Source organism: Sus scrofa, chromosome 13, assembly GCF_000003025.6.
Source record: "Sus scrofa isolate TJ Tabasco breed Duroc chromosome 13, Sscrofa11.1, whole genome shotgun sequence".
Classification (NCBI taxonomy): domain Eukaryota; kingdom Metazoa; phylum Chordata; class Mammalia; order Artiodactyla; family Suidae; genus Sus; species Sus scrofa.
In genome coordinates, this window is record NC_010455.5 from 35,756,523 (window position 1) to 35,774,509 (window position 17,987).

Below are 17,987 nucleotides of genomic sequence, written 5' to 3' on the forward strand. Positions count from 1 at the left end.
CCTTAGCATCTGTGATTTAGCTTATCCCCTGAACATCTTGGTTGGGGTGGAGGTGGGGGTGGGGTGTGTCCGGGACTGTATTGGGAGTGGTATAACATATTAAGATCTGGGACGCTGGAGTGTTTATTCATTCATTGATTGATTCATCAGATGTTTTTTGAGTGCTTCCCGTGTGTGAGCAACTTGTTCTAGGCACTAGACTAGAACATACTAGATGAACAAATGAACACACAGTCTACAGTTCTCTGTCCTTATGGAACCTACATTTCTCTGAAGCCAACATACCAGGATTCTTGTGTTAGTTCTGCCACTAGTTGTGGGACCTTGGGCAAGTTACCTGTTCTCAGCAAGGTTTTGCTTCCTCGTGTGTAAAAAGGTGTTCAGCGTATTCCCACTGCATCACATTTTTGAGGATTACTGAGATCATTTATGTCAAGTGCTTAGTACATAGTAAGTGCTCATAAGTGGTAGCTTGATTATGGTCCTTACTGCTGTTGAAGCAGTTCCATCTGTTGTCATCATTGGACCCCTGGCGGGTCCCTTCTTCTAGGGAGCTGACTTGCTAGGATGCTCACAGGCAAGCAGGTAAGACCAGTCTTCATCCCCAGTCCTTTCAGATGTAGGGGTCACGGCCAGGGGTCAGCAGCCCCGTTCTTGCCTCTGCCTTGCTGCTTTCCCTTTATTTAAGCAGCAGCCATCCAGAATTAGCCCTAGTTCAAAAATAACTACTCTCACCATCCCTGTTTTACTCCCCTGGGTGACAGACTCTAACATTTCTTCCTCTCTTCTTCTTTCAGATTGTTTAGTGTAATTTTGGAACAATTAACCAAAGAAACAGAAGGCGGTAACCACTCCAGTGGCAAGTCAGGGGGCTTTGATGTCAAAGCCCTCCGCGCCTTTCGAGTGTTACGACCACTTCGACTAGTATCAGGAGTGCCCAGTAAGCACGCTTCGTTTCCTATAAAGCCGGAGTTTGTTGATTTTCTTTCCTCTGGGTGGGTCTTGGGATTAGGAAATGGGGTGTGATGAGGTGAGTGGCTGTGTGCCAGCCAAGGGCTTTGCAAGCAACTGTGGAGGCCTTGGCCCTTGACAGAGCCTTTTTGCCTGTGTCATCACTTTGGGTCCCCGTGACAGCCCCGATGGGGAACTGGAGGTGAGGATTTTGTAGAAGAGAATCTTCTCAGTAGAGAGCTAAAGTAGGTGGTGGCAGGAGACCTGGAATTCAGACCTCCTCATTCCATCCTGGTCTTCGTCCTCTGATACCTGCTGCCCTGGCTCCCTCCTACCCCGAGGCCTGCCCCTCTGAATGTGGTGGGTTACATAGATGAGGGTGTCGGAGGCCTCAAATGATTGCCTTTTTTTCAAAGTGGAAGCAGTAAAGGGCTGGAATCCTGAAAACTCCGCTTAACTCTTCACTGGAGGAACTGTGCCCACCCCGCTCCAGGGCAGAGATGGCTGCTCCTGTGTCTTCCCCGCACATTGGGCACAGTAATACCAGCTTGAAAGTTGTTGCGGAGACTGTACCGGTCACGCAGCAAGGGCCCTCAACACAAGGCCTGGAGCATAGTGGGGGCCCTCAGGGTATGAGATGCTGTTGTCATCTGCTAGGCTCTGATACCTGTCTGGGCCAGGCCCTCATTGGCTTCTCGCTCCTGATAGCCAGGCCAGGTTTAGCACTACCTGAGTTGGAACAGATGCCCTGCTATGCCCTGGCCAGGAACTTCCGTAAAGAGTGTGGCACGTGCTTCCCTGGGCTCTGCTCCTGACAGGACACCCCTGCCAGGCACTTCAGGAGGGTGGATGTTCTAGTGCCTTTCCAAGGGCTAGGATGGTGAGGTGACTGCCTGCTTCCAGCTGGAGAATGGTATGGGACTGCAAGGTGTGCCTGTTTTTCACAACTGGTAAAGCCATCAGAAAAGCAAAGATCATGTTTTTGCCTGTCCAGAAGTTCTTCATGAAATTTTATTAATAAACCTGTTGGCTCTCAGAACGTACCAAAAATTCTCTGGAAAAAAAATTTCCAAATTTAACATTTTAAAATGTAGGAAGTGGTGTTTTGTGTGTACTTGTTTTTCCAGATGGTTCATTTATTTTCACTGAAAAAGATCACAAGTCAAAAACCACACAACTGTCTGGAAGCAATTGAGAAAAATAGAAATACCTTGGAAATGACTGGCCCTGTTAAGTGTAATATGATTAAATGAGAAGTTCAGTGAGCAAACATGAGGTTTCAGATTCAGTTGTTAGAGCCTAATCTAATTTCAAAGTAACCACGACAACTTTTTTCCCCCCAAAAGCAAATGACAGGTCAGCTTGCCTGCAGTATGTGCTGTGGCTTCGTGGATCTGAGTCATAGATGAGGACTTCTCAGCCCGGGTTCGTTAACTGCCCTGGTTGCCAGCATCCAAGTTGCTCATCAGACCCTGCTGTCCTTTGGGGTGATGAGTTGGGGCTCTGGGACAGGTCCTTTCCTATGTTGGTTGGCACCTGTGGACTAGTGATTTCTTAAGTACCTGAAATTGTTAAAAATGACTGGGAAGGTGTGACTGCTTACACATACTGGGAATTGTCTGATCCCTTCTAAAGAGAACTCAGACGATTCTGCAAGACCTGATTTTGTTCGCACGCCTGTGTGTGTGTGGTGTGTGTTCACTCATTGGAAGGTAAATATGTATTTCAAATAGAGCCCCTCAGATGTTTGTGGAGCTCTTCACCACCCACACTCAGCTAGCTGATAAATATGTATCTGAATCCTAGACCATCAAATAGGAAAGAGCCTTCAAGACCATCTGGGTCCACGAACACCATCTTTTAGATGAGGAAGCACATCTAAACCTTGGGCAGATTTGCGGCAAGTGAGTGGCCACACAGGACCAGACCCCCATGGTTTCCTAGCTCCAGGCCTGGTGTTCTTTCTGTTCCAGTCCACTGCTCCTTGCTTAGAATCTCATGAGTTCTGCCATACAGAACAAGAGTTATGTACCAAGGAAACTAATGTCATGAAAATATGTGCATTCACATTGATACAATGTCATTATGTCATACATTGGGCCAATCCAAAATGTAACAGTTGCAATATGCATAAACACCATTATGAAACGTGGGGCTCACTGCCATGCAATCAAGAGGAGCTAATTGCTGGATGATGGTTTTGGATGGCCCATCCATGTCTTAAAAAAACAAAAAAAGGGAGCTCCCATTGTGGCTCAGTGGTAATGAACCCTATGAGTATCTATGAGGATGAGGATTCGATCCCTGGCCCCATTCAGTGGGTTAAGGATCCAGCATTGCCTCCAGCTGTGGTGTAGGTCACACATGTGGCTTGAATCCTGTGTTGGGGTGGCTGTGGTGTAGACCAGCTGCTGCAGCTCCAGTTCAACCCCTAGCCTGGGAATTTCCATATGCAGTGGGTGCAGCCCTAAAAGAAAAAAAAATAAAGACTAACCACCCCTCCAAATCCTGAAATGAAAAAAAGGAAAAAAAAAAACAAACCCATATTCAAATAGATTAGATTTTTTTTCCCTTTCCATCTATTCCTTAGAGAAGACAAAAACATTAAAAGTCATCCTAATAATCATTCCCCACCCCCACCACAGAAACCATTTGAACACTGAAATATCTGAAGGCAGTACCTAGGGATTTTTATAATAATGAAAGTCCAGAAAGAGATCATGGAGAGTCTAAAATCCTCTAGTCAGTCTTTCCTCACCGCCCTCCACCTCTTTCCCTGTCCTTCTTCTCACACTGAACTTCTGCTGTGGCTGCTGATAAGGATTTTTCTCTCTACTTGGTGTGGTCTGATGTATAACTTACTTAAATCTGGCATCTTCATTCATTCTTTGAATACATATTGGGAAAATGAGAAAATACTAGAAAAGAGCAGTTTGAAGGAGGAAGAGTTGACGGGGGAGGAAGGGAGAGAGAAAGCAGGGGGAAGGAGCTGGGCTCAAGCTGAGGTTGCACTGCTGTGGGAGGCACAGGATACACAGGGTGTGGAGCACCCGGGGCTAGTGGGCTCTGGGCTCAGGCTCCTGCTTCCTTTGTCCACTCCTGAGTGTTGCCTGCCATCCTCTTCCCACAGACCTTTCTCTTCCTGTACCGTGGCTATGAGCGTTGCCTTGTGGGCAGCTTCCAGGTTTCCACATCCCTCCCTCATCCCTCAAGTCCACATTTCAGCTGCAGGGTCCTTCCCTCTTCGTCTTAAGTGATCAGACTCACAAGGAGGAGGCAGTTGCTCTCACTCCTCTCCTCCTCCCCGACTCCATGGGCGCCTCCTTTTGACACGCTTGTCTTTGTTCAGGCACTAGGAGTAGCCTTGTGCCCCTGCCTCCCTGGGTACATTTCTCTAACTCACTGCTGAGTTCTGATCACATCCACGTCCTCAACCTGTTCTACCTGGAGAGCCCAGCACCCTCCAGCTACTCCTCTGCCTGTCTTGCCTCCTGCTGCTCCACTCCTCTCTTCCTCCCTCTCTCTCCCCCTTTCTCTCTATCTCCCTTTCTCTCTCCCTTCCTCCTTGCCTTTCTCCCTTTCTCTGGCCCACATCTGTGGCATCTGGAAGTTCCCTGGGTAAGGTGACGAATCAGAGCCGCAGCTGCAGGCCTGCAGCACAGCCACAGCAACACAGGATCCAAGCTGCATCTGCAACCTATGCTGCAGCTTGTGGCAATGCTGGCTCCTTAACCCACCCTCATTGTCAGGGAGACAGTGTCAGGTACTTAACCCACTGAGCCATGACAAGAACTCCCCTACTTGTCTTTCTAAAAAGGCTGCCTTTTGAATTTTCCCAAGGCTCTCCCAAGTATATATGTTAACATGCTTTCATTTGATTTTTCTCCTGTTTAAAATAGAGGTGGCCTTCTGCCTGTGGACTAAAGTCTGGCCCTATAATCTGAACCCAAAACCGAGTGCTCCCTAGCTGCAGTCTGCTTCTTGTTCCTGTTGCCTTTTTCCTCTGTGTGACTGCCAGTCAAGGCTCTCCACCCTCAGTCCACGGGGCGCTAGCTTGTGTCTGTGCTTTTGCTGCTTTCGTCCCTCTGCTCGTCGGAGCCTCTCTCCCATGCCCGCCAGCCTGCTGGTGGAAATCCATCCTCCTCAGTCTTCAGGGCTTCCCAGTCCTCTTTCCTCGTGCCCACTTACAGGTGATGTCTTTTATCTGTCTTTAATTTGAACGGCGTGACATTGCTCACACAGCCTCTGTGGGCAACCTTAGAGGAATTTGTGTTTGAGTCTCGTGTCTCCTAGAACATAACCTCTTTGGGAGAAGCCATGGAGCCATGAAGATGTAAGACATCTTCCTAGCCCCCAAAGCACTAAACTTCATCTTTGCCACGTGGTCGATATTCAAGGAATTTCTAATGGATGAACAAATGCATGAATGACTTTCATATCCGGCAGTCCCCTCTCTAGGACTTAGTTTTTCTATCTTTTCAGTTGAAGAAGTCGGATTATAGGTGATCTTTAAGGTTTCTTTTTAACTTATCTCACATCCAAGTTGAATGTTAATGAAAAGCTATGAGTTTTATCACTGAGTCATGTACAGAGCCGGCATCATTAGGAATTATATTTATGCATCAATGAAATACTTCCTGGCTCACAAACTTATTTTTCTCTTTCCTAGGTTTACAAGTTGTCCTGAACTCCATTATAAAAGCCATGGTTCCCCTCCTTCACATAGCCCTTTTGGTATTATTTGTAATCATAATCTATGCTATTATAGGATTGGAACTTTTTATTGGAAAAATGCACAAAACATGTTTTTTTGCTGACTCAGGTAAGTCATGGAAAGGGTAGCTAACCTAACTTGTAAAAAATTTGTCTTTCCCTAAAACAACTTTTGTGGTTTGGGGAAAATCTAACACAAAATGAGAGAGAAAGGAAAAAAAAAACAAAAAAAACCCCAAACCAAAACAAAAAAAAGCCAAATACACCAGTAAATCTAAGCCAGTTCTTGGTGTGAATTATATTCAGAATGAATGAGAATTTGGTCTCCTTTTCCACCCTGATGTCCTAAGTAATGTGTTCTGGCAAACAAGGTGAGGGGGCCCCCAAAACTAGACCATGAGGTGAGTCAGTAGTGTTGTGTATAGGCCGAGGAAAGGTGCTGTAGGGGTGAGGACAGAGGACAGAGCCCTGGCTTCTGAGCAGAGGAAATGGCAAACTCCATGGAGGTGGGAATATTTCAAGTGAACCTTGAAGGACAATAGGAATCCAAAATGGCAGAGCGGGCGTTCCAGGGAGCTGTGTTCCAGGCTCTGGCAAGGGTACTCAGCTTCCTCAGTTTGGTTCCCTAACGATCCTTCTGCCCTCGAGCGGTGATTCCTTCCTTCTCTGTTTGTAGATATCGTAGCTGAAGAGGACCCAGCACCGTGTGCGTTCTCAGGGAATGGACGCCAGTGCACCGCCAATGGCACAGAGTGTAGGAGTGGCTGGGTTGGCCCCAATGGAGGCATCACCAACTTTGATAACTTTGCCTTTGCCATGCTCACCGTGTTTCAGTGTATCACTATGGAGGGCTGGACAGACGTGCTCTACTGGGTAAGCAGCTCGAGGAAAGTGTTGAATGGAGTGTTCTTGCCTTGAAGAAACGTGTGTCATTAGTTTGAGCCATTGGAGAGCTGGTTCAAAATGACCCTGGAAGTGAGTTCTTAGGGAAGGGAAGCAGACCCTCTCTTCACTCAGCAAGACCTATCATTTTTCCCTGTCAGGGCCTCAGTTTCAGCTCTAGGAAGCTGCTACATGACATTGGCTCCCCCTGATCCCCACTTCCACCTGGGGACTTATTGCTGAGTGTGCCCAGCAGTCCCCTGTTGGGAGAAATTCCAGAAGGCCAGAGCTGTCCTGACTAAACTGAGAGAGCCAGAGGTCATTCCCCTGTCTCCTGGACTTCCATGGACTAAAGCTGACCTTTTATACCTAAAGGCAGGTTGCTCTACTAGATCCTAAATGGAAGGTGGGAAACATTAATTAGACTCTTTTCATGTTTTCTATAGCTTATCACAGCCTTAAATCCCAAATGGGTTTTCCCCCTATCATAGCATTTCCCTTTTGCATCTTCACTGTGACTACAGATCAGTCCAGCATAAGCCCTTAGCTCTCTCTTCCTTTCTCTTTGGAGCTATAGAACTCCAACAGAAAGGGTAGAAGTGGCACATCAGCCTTCCAGGGCTGGTGGATCTGTCTGTGGACACAGATGGACACTCTTTGTATGGCTCAGGGCTGGCTCTTCTTGTTCCTGATGGAGCTGGAAGGGTTTAATGAAGAGCATATTCATATTTTAACAGCCATTTCTCAGAGCCGAGTTTGTTTACATCTATGTTTGATAGAATTTGGAAAAGCTTACAGAAGTTGAGAAAATATTTTGCATAGCACAGAGTTACTACGGAAAACAGCTGACTTGCAGATTTTGAGCCTCAATCTAAGTCCATAATGGGATTAACCAAGAGTCCAATAATTGCTAAAAGGCAATTAGCAGTAAACTGCTTATTCAGTGGACAGTCTCTAGCAAGGAGGCCTGAAAATTGAGAAGTAGCTTCTGACAGGATCTACATTTCAGACACTTTATAGGATTTCTCATCACTCTCTAACGTGAAAGAATATAGCATATAATGGCTATAAAGAGGCTTTTGCTTCCCTTCACCAGTGAACACCAGGTTTACAGGATGATAGAAGTCCCTGTACATTCAATGTCTGGCAAAGAAGGTGTGTTTTTATTTTCATCCCCAAAGTGTGAGTCTCGTTTGGCGATAAGGGTTTTTAAGCATCACCCATGTGTTCTATCTTGTTGCTCCCCCTGCCTCCTTTTTCTTACTGTCATAGGAGAGTGTGTGTGTGTCTGTGTGAGTGTGCACATCTTATTCACATCCATAGCACAATGCCTTTTGTGACGACGATGTGACGATGAAGGACCAGGGAGGTTATTTTGGATGAGTCAAGACCATGGCCACGCAAGGGAACCCTCTACCTAGGGAAAGGGTGTGTTTTCCCTCTGACCCTCTACGTTGCAACTCCTGGTCAGATTAGTGGTGATCTCAACCCCAGGATTCCTTTGAAGTTTCTGAGAGACAAGAAAAAAAGCACCATCCAAATAGCCCAAACTCTGATCCTTCCCCCTCAAATGGTACAGAGGACAACATTTTGATTTAAAACAAACAAACAAAAATCTGTGACTCCTCTCAGCTCTACTCTCCCTCTTGTCACGGTGAATTATCCATTGCTGATCCAACATGCCCTGACTAATGGATGATTTTATACTTTATGTTATGTTTCTGCACATTGATTCTCTCGTGATGATTTTCCCATCACCAAGCAAGTGAAGGTTCTTTAAATCTTGATTAAAGGAGAAAAATCTCCAGGCACCCAGAAACAAAAATTTCCACTTGCTTTCCTGAAAAACCTTTAAGTATCACCTAGGATGTTATAATTATTACCTCTGTTTTTCATATGACAATCACGGAGCTAATAATTTGACAATGTAATAATTACATTCTCTATGAACCACATGGCATCTTTATTCTGAGGGAGGAATTCCAGTAATTTATCAACATTATTCCAGTCTGTATCTCTTTAGAGAAGGTCTGGGAAACAATGGAGTATAGATAGACGCCTAAACATCCCCAGGGTCCTCCTGCAAGTGGTTGTGGTCCTTGATTTAGAACAGGGGTCTACAGACTATTTTGTAAGGGGCCAGCTAGTAAATACAGTGGCCCTTGCAGACTGTCCTGTCTCTGTCCCAGCTACTCAGTTCTGTCCTTGTCACTTGCAAGCAGCTGTAGACAACATGTAATGTGTGGCTTCATTCCAGTCTTTATTTATGGACACGGAGGTTGTGTATTTTGTGTAACATTCCCGTGTTGCAAGAGACCCTGGATTTTTTTCCTACCATTTAAAAATGTAAAAGCCTTTGCAAGCTCACAGGCCCTACAGAAGCAGGTGACAGGCCAGGTTTGGCCCGCAGGTCATTGCTGGGTAACCCCTGATCTGGACTAGAATCCAGCACTCTTTTAACTTGGCAGTTTTCCCCCACCCCCGTCCGAGGATTGTGGGCCCTTCTAGAACACTAGGGGGCAGCTCAGTAATGTCTTCTACAGGGTTCACTGTGATAGTCCGAAGCATATCAGGTTGCTTTTAATTACTTGTCGATTACACTGATGAACTCAGCATAGGGACAAGCAGGAGCTTGGGCCCCTAGTCTTCTTCGTACTTTATGGTCCTTGATCAATGGAAGCCACACAGCTGTGTCTGGAACAGACCACTCCTGCCCAGCATAGTGCCTGGCCCCAAGTTGGTCTTCAGCAACTACCAGTTACTATTACTCTTCAAGTACATGAGTCCATTGCCTCCATGTAGATGGGCTGTGTCTAAATGCCTATTTTTATTTGTAACTAGAATGTAAAAGGAACATCTAGAAAGAGAACTAAGGAAGTTCGATTTTTAAATATTGATTGCAAGCACATTTCTCAAACCTTTAAGTGTTTGTATGTGATGGACAGAGTCTTGGTTGGGGGTTAGGGTTATCTTGCTGCTTTCCTTTTTTTTTTTTTCTTTTTAGAGCCACACATGCAGTATATGGGAGATCCCAGGCTAGGGGTCAAATCGGAGCTGCAGCTACCAGCCTATGCCACAACCACAGCAACGTGGGATCTGAGCTCTGTCTGCAGCCTACACCACAGCTCATGGCAATGCTGGCTCCTTAATCCACTGGGCAAGGCCAGAGATAGAACCCGCATCCTCATGTATACTGGTTGGGTTCATTACTGCTGAGCCACAACAGGAACTCCCCTTTTTTTTTCTCATTTTTTTCAAGTTTATATTCTCAAGCTCATGGATGCCTCAGTTCCCAAGAATGCCAAGTGGTGGCAGGGCCTTGAGAAGGGAGGTACAGGTGGGCCCAGTACACAGAAAGACACACGTAAAATGGAATCATTCAGGCGTGTGGGGAATGGATATGTGTTTAAAGCTCTTTGATAAAGTGATTCCATAAACATCATTGAGCTATCATCTGACCCACATGTGCTTGTGGTCCACAGAGGCAGATGGGTGTCGGGCAAGAGAGAGCCTTAAGGCTGGATAGGGCTGGGCGTGTGACCTTGGACAGGTCCACCCCAACTCTCTGGGCTTTACTTTTCCTGTGCACAAGATGCAGAGTGACACTACACGGTCCCGTTGTTTCCCCCCTTCAACTCAGAGGAAGTGTTTTGAAATGTAGCAAATGAATTAAAATAGTATCAGTTTCAGGAGAGGGCGCTCCATGTAAACTGCTTATGGCCTTTTGCCTTAGTGCCAAGGTCTTTTCTCAGTGAGGCCACCTATGGCAGCGCTGGCTTGTCAGACTCCAACAGGAGGTTCTCTTGGCCAGGCTGATGACCCCCTTCGTTCAAGGTACCTGGGAAGTCCCCCTCCAGGCAGCCAACAGCTGCCTTGCTGCAACTTTCTTTTAGCCCAGGCTCAGGGGAGTGACAACCAGTATATCAAGTTTCTAGCAGTGGTAGCAACAGTTAAGGGAAAAAAAACCCAAAAACCGCCGAGGCTAGCCTTTAATTAGAGACATGGATGTGCCTTTCGGCCTTTGAAGCAAAGGAAAACTGAAATTAAATAGATTATTGTCTCCTGAGTATACAAGGTGACACCACGTGATGACTTGGATATTAATATTTTAAACATCTAAACTGAGATGCTGGAGCTCATGCCGATTTCTCCGTTGTTGACAAAGATCACAGACAGAATCCCTAGCAGAGTCTATTTTCATCTGGGTATTTTGGGGAACATCTTGCCAGTTCCAACTTGCCCCATGTAGTACGGTAAGGTCTAAGAAATACTAACCTCTGGAAAGAGACCCCCAGGCTGAGAAGGGTTAGTGAGAAAAACCGGATCTTAAAGCTTAATTTTTGTTCCTCTTTCTCACCCTCTGGAGATTTCAAGTCTTCTGTGGCCTTCGTTTTCCCCTCGGCCCCCAGCTGTTATTCCAGGGGGTATTTCTGATTTGGGCAAATGGGAATCTGTGGAACACTTACTTCTAAGAAATTAAATGTTTCTTGACTTTAAAAAAGAAAGCTCCCGGACTTCCTGTTGTGGCTTAGTGGAAACAAACCTGAGTAGCATCCATGAGGACGCAGGTTCGATCCCTGGCCTTGCTCAGTGGGTTAAGGATCTGGTGTTGCCATGAGATGTGGTGTAGGTCACAGATTCGGCTTGGATCCCACGTGGCTGTGGCTCTGACATAGGCCGGCAGCTACAGCTTCGATTAGATCCCTAGCCTGAGAACCTCCATATGCTGTGGGTGCAAACCTAAAAAGACAAAAAAATTTTTAAAAAGTTCCCTCCCAAGTTGCAGCAGAGGGCTGATCCTGGAGCCACTCTCTGGAACGCGGGGCTGAGGCCTGCAAGGATGAGGGGCAGAGCAGACTGGAGATTCCTTCCCTCCCCGTGAGCACTGTTGTAGGCTCCCCTATGTCATAGGCTCTGCCCCGACACAGGCGCCCCTTCTGTTCCAGCAGAGAGGACACAGGCCCAGAGAGGTCTCCGAGGAAGGTCCTGACTCGGGGCTGGCCTCTGACCACTATACCAGGCAGCCTGTTTTTTTGCCTCCACCCGTGGGCTTTTAAAGAAGTTGAGTGGTGTAGTTGCTTTGGAAGAATTACCCTCGGCCTTCCTGCTGCAATTAGTTTATCCAACTTAATTAGATCAACAATTGCAGCCATGGCCCTGGCTCATTCATTACTCTAATTGCCAGTGTAAGATGTGCAGACTGATATGAGTTCTATTAAGCACATCCATTTTCATGTGGCCAAACAGGTGTTTCATAAGGGATTTAATGCCCTCTTCCTAGACTTCAGCAACAGATGTTAGGTCATTTTTTTTTTTTTTAATGTTCTCTTTTTCTGTTTGGTTTCTAAATGAGGCAAACATAATGAAATGCATGAGCTTCATTCTGTAAAGCTGAAGCCTAGAGCCAGATAATATAAAGGAAAGCACACTCTTAAAGTCCTAAGGGCCTGACCTCACAAGGCAAGAACCATGAATCGACCCAAAATATATAGTGTTCTATTAGCTGGAAATTTGGGGTGTTCTAGCAAAGTCAGACCTGGGGTCATTCATTCTCTCCCCTGACCTGTCTTTAACACCTCCTTCCTAGGAGAAGTGTTTTCCCAATTTAAAGTGACCTGTGCTGCTGGAAAATTCTGTCTAGCCGTGAACCTTAAATCACCTGTTTGCTCTAGCACGAAAGCTGCTCATGACCTGACCTCCGTGGGAAGATATGTCAGGGAGGTCATGTCTCTGCTGCTTGAACTTGTCCCAGGAGTAGGGACACTGGGTTCCTTTGGAACAGCTCACAGCTGGAGCTTCCAGGGTGGGTCATGTGGGTTCAAGCTAAGTGTGGGAGTATGGGCTTTTTTCTTCTCCTGGGTTCCTTCTATGGGTGCACTTGGGGAAATTTTCATTCCCCAAAGCACCCTTGAATCAGCTAGTTGACTTCTGAATACTTCTCTTTGCATGAATTTAGCTGTGCTTGCACTCACCGATAGCAGATAGTCCAGATTTAAAATGGGTTAGGTCTTCTTGGGAAAGGCTGGCCTTCAGTGGAAAGTTAGCATTTTAGGGCCTTTTTTTAAAAAAAAGAAAAGAATTTATGCAATCAATGTTACAAACTTGTCTCTATAATTGAGTCTTTTCCACTATCACAAATTTTGAAGGCAAAAATAGTACTAATAACTTGGGCAGAGTAGAAAATAGTTTCCATCTAAGCACTAGTTTTGTCTTCAACTAAGATCTTTTCTGAAAATCCCTTGTGAAGGCAGTTTCTTATGAGAAAGGGTCAAATCCTAGCTGATTTCCCTAGCAGTGGCCAAAGTTTGCTATTTTCCCTGAAAGCTTTGATGCCTCTGTGTGTGTGTGTGTGTGTGTGTGTGTGTGTGTGTGTGTTTTCTAAGAATCATATAATGAATGTGCATTGGCTACTGTTGTCTGATTTGAAGCTAAATAATGTTTAATTAAATGTATAGAATGCTGTCTCTAACGTCACCCTCTCTCCTTATTAGATTCGCTTATTTACCCACGCCTATGAGACCATCTTATTTCTTGCAGATGAATGATGCTATGGGATTTGAATTGCCCTGGGTGTATTTTGTCAGTCTCGTCATCTTTGGGTCATTTTTCGTACTAAATCTTGTACTTGGTGTATTGAGCGGGTAAGCTACACCTCTTTCATCTTGAAAGCAGAGTCCTGAGGACAGTTGCCAAGACCACACAGGCTTTGCTAGATGGGGGCCGCCGGGTGGGTGCCAAGTGTTTTATGTGTCCTCCAAGATGCTTCTTTTCTGCTGAGGCTTCCCAAATCGAGATGTTTCCTGGAACCTCACCAGCCTTCATGAAAGAAAGCAATAGGGTAATTATTGACCAGAAATTAATCAGCATTGTCACTTGGGATTTAAATAGTTGGCCTTGCTTCCCCATTTGTCTGTCCTAAAAGGAGATGCATCTATAATTGCTTTACTGGTCTGGCTCCAAATATAATGCAGATTAATTGGTACCAAACAGTAGCGAAATGACTTTTGGTAGGCCACATTTGTAGGTTTCAGCAGCAAACCTATCCTTATGGAAAGAACAAAAATGCAAGGCCTTTGGCAGGGTCCCTTCTGGGAGCACCAGTCTTCGACTAAAGCCCATGTTGTCCAGCAGCTGTTCCTGGGGCTCTGCTCTTTAGCAAATGGATAACTGATAACTGATCTCCTTACATTTTACAGGTAAATGATGCGATAGGATGGGAATGGCCATGGGTGTATTTTGTTAGTCTGATCATCCTTGGCTCATTTTTCGTCCTTAACCTGGTTCTTGGTGTCCTTAGTGGGTAAGCAGTTGGATCCGTGTTCCACATTCTGCTGCTGCCACGTGTCAGGCAGCTCTGCGTGTCCCCCAGCTGCTTCCTGCGGCTTTCTCTGCATGCGTGTGGACTCTAATGTCCCCTCTGTGTGTTGCTTTTGGACTAAACTGTGGTTCTCTCTGCTTGTATCTGTCTGTGAGATTCTGTGTTTCTGATGCTTGCCAAACACTGTTCATTTAATGAAACCATTTCCCTGAAGCCAGCTGCATTAATATGCCAGTGTATAGAAGTGGATTAAAAGTGAGTAAAAGGATTCCCAGCCTTGGTCTCCTCCAGGAAAGGGTGTTTGTCTTTGGTGGTTTTCTCTCCATTAGTACATAACCTGACCCCTTTACCTGCAGTGTGTCATGAATATTTCCAGTAGTGTTTCAGATTTCATGGTAAAGGAAAAATCAGCCTGATTAGCACATAAATACGAAGCAGTTTCAGAATCCCACATCCTTCAGATCGGGATTATTTATTAGCCTGGTTTTCTGCCACTGTCACTGTGAGAATGTTCGCTGGAATTCATTTTTAATCTTAACTTGTAGAATCTTTCTTTAGTGCAGCGTTATCATCAGCTTTTGCACCTCCGTGTCCTATGGCCTTAGCATTGTCCTTGTCACTCAGTCAGTCACCATTTTTGAAACTGCATTTTGTTGAGCACCGTGGCTTGGTGGATTGGTCGTCCATCATAGGGGTTCTGTGGGGACTGGGTCAGTAGGGGACTCTGCCCTGCCTGGAGCCGCCATCCCAGAGCCCTGCTGGGCAGCTGTGCATCTCCCTCCCCCCCACCCCGCCCCCGGCCCACAGACCCTCCAGGCAGAGGAACACCCCTGAGGAGGTCAGGCTCTCCAGACTCTGAGAAGCAGGGCCAATGTATACCCATTGCCATGGGTGAGGGAGGGGCCTGCGAGCTTGATGAGGCCCAGGAGGTGCCTGTCTCTCCAGAGGAGTGTCTGTCACTCCCTGAGCTCAGATGTCCTCATCCTCCGGAGATACCACTGATAGACATGAATCCAAGCGCATTTATCTACTCCTCACTCACTTATCTCTGTCTTTCCCAGCTTGTATCTTGGGGAAAGTGATGTCTTTATGTAGCGCTGAGTCAGTGGAGAGACCTTTATCGCATTTTCCTACGCACTGCCTTTTCCAGAGCAGAAAGCAGACCCAGCTACCCAGCTCTGCTTTCTTTCCTCCTCGTCCCTCTAAGCTGCCTAACCCATTTCCATGGGATAACACGGTTAGAATTCTCCTTGACCGAGTGTGGTGACTTTTACACCACTGATGCACACTGTCCTGTGAAACCCCTGTCTGAAATGGTCCAGGAGCCCATGCTCCATGGTGAGAGCAGGAAGCTGGAACCGAATTGGGGTGTGACAACTTAACCCCTGGCCCTCACCCCTCCCACAACTGGATGGAGCCTCAAGCCTCATATGCCTTCATTTCGAACTCAAAGAGCCTTCCTCCTAATGACTGTCTGTGTTGGGATGGTAGGGGTGGAATTTATCCCTGGAGAAACAGTGTTGTGTTGGTTTTACCGCAGGAACGGCCCATACAAGGTTAACAGCAATTCTGTTGTGAATTCCTTGGTACCCGGTGTCTCCTAAACCCAACTACACGGAGGCCATGGAAACGACTAATTTTAACAGTGCCAGTGACATGCCTTATCTCTGAGCTTCCCCGAGCAGAAACATTACCCTGGCATGAGGAAGCATCTTAAAAAGGAAAAAGAGAAAAAAAATCGAAGGAAGGACTCCTCAGGATAATGGTGGGTGTTAAACATTCACCCCCTGGGCAGGGGCGCGGAGGTCCCCAAAGCTGGAAGGTAGAAAGAGGCACATACTGTGATGGAACAACCAGTTCGTTGAAATATATTTGGGGGAAAATCATAAACAATTTAAAAACTTTTTGTATCAGAACAAAAGTAGATCCCTTATGAAGGAGCACGCAAATGACATGTGAGGTTTTAAAATCCAGGGTTTCCCAGCGATGTTCAGTGAGTCCTAGGATGTGTCCCAACTCCTGGGGGCTGTTGCTGAATCTACTCTGCCTGTGAGGCCAGTTTGGTGGGATCTGCCAAAGCGCACTTTGTGTAAAGGAAGAACTTGTCAGCAGAGCAGAGTCTTTCAGCCGCGTCTGCTAATTTGGTCAGCATTTCCTGAGTTCCTTTTGAGTGCCACCGCTCTGGGCCAGAGGCCCCGGGTGCCAGGATGTCTAAGATGCAGATGGGGGCCCTGTGCTCAGACAGTTGTTGTCTAGTGGCGCAAACGGACTTTAAACAGTGAGGATGGCCAGGCTAGAGCAGAGGTGGGGACCGAAGGGTGGTGAAAGCTGCGTGTCTGTGAGCTGGACCTTGAAAGATGATGAGGCATCTAGGGGATGGGAAACTGGAGAAGGGGCTGTTCCTACCTCTCCTAGCAGTTAGGTTTCCCTGGGCTTCTCTGCCTGAGTCCTCCTCCTTAATTTTTCCCCAAAGCAACAAAAAATACAAATGGGTCACATATCATTTTCTTATGGAAGCAAATGTTTTTTAAAAATTTGTTTTAATCTTGGGGTTCTTGCCAGTATTTTTAGGGAACACTAAAGGGAATACAAAACCAGAAAGGTATAAATATTAAAGGGAAGACAACTCATGTTATGTAGCCCCTCAAGGACCAGCAGACCAACACAAACGTAACCCTGAAAGTCCCAAGTTAAAAGGCCATTGTTTTAGGCACGTAAGACTGTGCTGCTGCTTTCTGATGAAGCATCGTTACAAGATGCTCTGTGTGTCTTTAAGTCTGTTAACCATTTGGAAATGTTTGTTTCTGCTCCTCCTCTTTCCCGTGTGGCCATGTCATCCTATTGTATCCTAGAACCGATTTGAATCTGCACACTTGATTTGGTGTTGGTACATTTTTAAAGCATTGTTAAGACTGATGCTTTGGGAAAAATCTTTGTTTTTACTGCGGACCCCTTCCCTCAAGGTGAGTATGAAGTTCATGAGCTGTACACCTTGCATCGCCAAGTGTGATCCTGGCTGAAGACTTTTATCTCTGGTGATTGTGTTCTGTGGCAGGAGCTGGGAATGTCGGTAACTTTCACATGAAGTTGTCATTAAGGAGATGGTCCCACTGTGACCAGGGATTGGAAAGAATGTCCTGATGAAGCCTTCAATCCAGATACATTTTCATGGTGGCTTTGATGATTTTTCACTCTTCAAATTGTTCGCTTAACTCTTTGTCCCCTTTTGAGGTTTTTGTCAGTAGATAGGTAACATAAGAGAACGCGGTGGTGTTTCCGTGCTTTGTTTCTTTAGAATCACTGCCAGATTCCCAGGGGACAGATGGTGGTCATGGATGGTGGGCTCATGTCTTCACCTACAGGACTCACCTGAGGCCAGGCACACCTGCGCTGAGGTAGAGGGTCCTCTAGCCCCTTGGTGTGGTTCAGGCCCTCAAGAAGGGACGGGTAGATGAGAAGGGAACTAGAAGATGTGGGTTCTGGTCCTGCCAGTGTCACGCACTGACTTGAGCCTCTGTATCCTCACCTGTCACACAGGAATGAGCCTGCGTGCTGCCTTCTCCCAGGGTAGCTGGCAAATGTAGATGTGTTTTGAAAGAATTGTACTATTGAATGTATCTTTCTCTTAAATCCACGGACCTCTTCCCAGTCCCCTCGCTGGGTGAAGTGGGGACAGCTAAAGGGGCTGTGTGGAAACTATCCAAAGTGAACCATTTTCTGGATTTCCTGGGAAGTGACCAAGAGACATGTGCTTTGTATGCACAGTAATACTGTCCTTGGTGCCCCCCAGCAGGAGGCTGTGGACGTTGTTTGTCAGCTATTAAGTATTATGCGGGTCTAAATCATGTTTGAAGTTACAGCTACAGTGATTTTTTTTTTTTTTTTTGGCACAAATAGAGGGGAATGGCATTTCTGTAGCATAGTGATTAAACACAAGCTTTAGAGTCACATAACCAAGGCATGACTCTGCTCTATCTTTTACCAACTATGAGATGTAATGAAATGGCTTACCCTTTGAGTTTCACTTCCCTTGTCTGTGAAGGGATGTGAATAATATTAACTGTGTGGAGTTGCACAAGGAGGCAGTGAGCTGAAGCGTATAGAGAGCTTGGTCATTGCTATG

At 46.2% G+C, this 17,987-nt stretch overlaps 1 protein-coding gene across 14 annotated transcripts in view; it reads left to right on the top strand.

Annotated features, from left to right (window-relative positions):
* CACNA1D (calcium voltage-gated channel subunit alpha1 D) overlaps window positions 1-17,987 on the top strand; it is a 342,950-nt gene that overhangs the window by 187,989 nt on the left and 136,974 nt on the right. For 11 of the 14 annotated variants that reach the window (XM_013981775.2, XM_013981780.2, XM_013981782.2 and 8 more), the window contains exons 5-8: window positions 798-940; window positions 5,621-5,773; window positions 6,341-6,537; window positions 13,743-13,846. In XM_013981775.2, the coding sequence (XP_013837229.1) occupies window positions 798-940; window positions 5,621-5,773; window positions 6,341-6,537; window positions 13,743-13,846 (597 nt within the window). Of the gene's footprint in view, window positions 1-797; window positions 941-5,620; window positions 5,774-6,340; window positions 6,538-13,083; window positions 13,188-13,742; window positions 13,847-17,987 lie in introns of all 14 variants that reach the window. The other 3 variants (XM_013981776.2, XM_021068969.1, XM_003132261.5) reach the window with 1 other exon arrangement.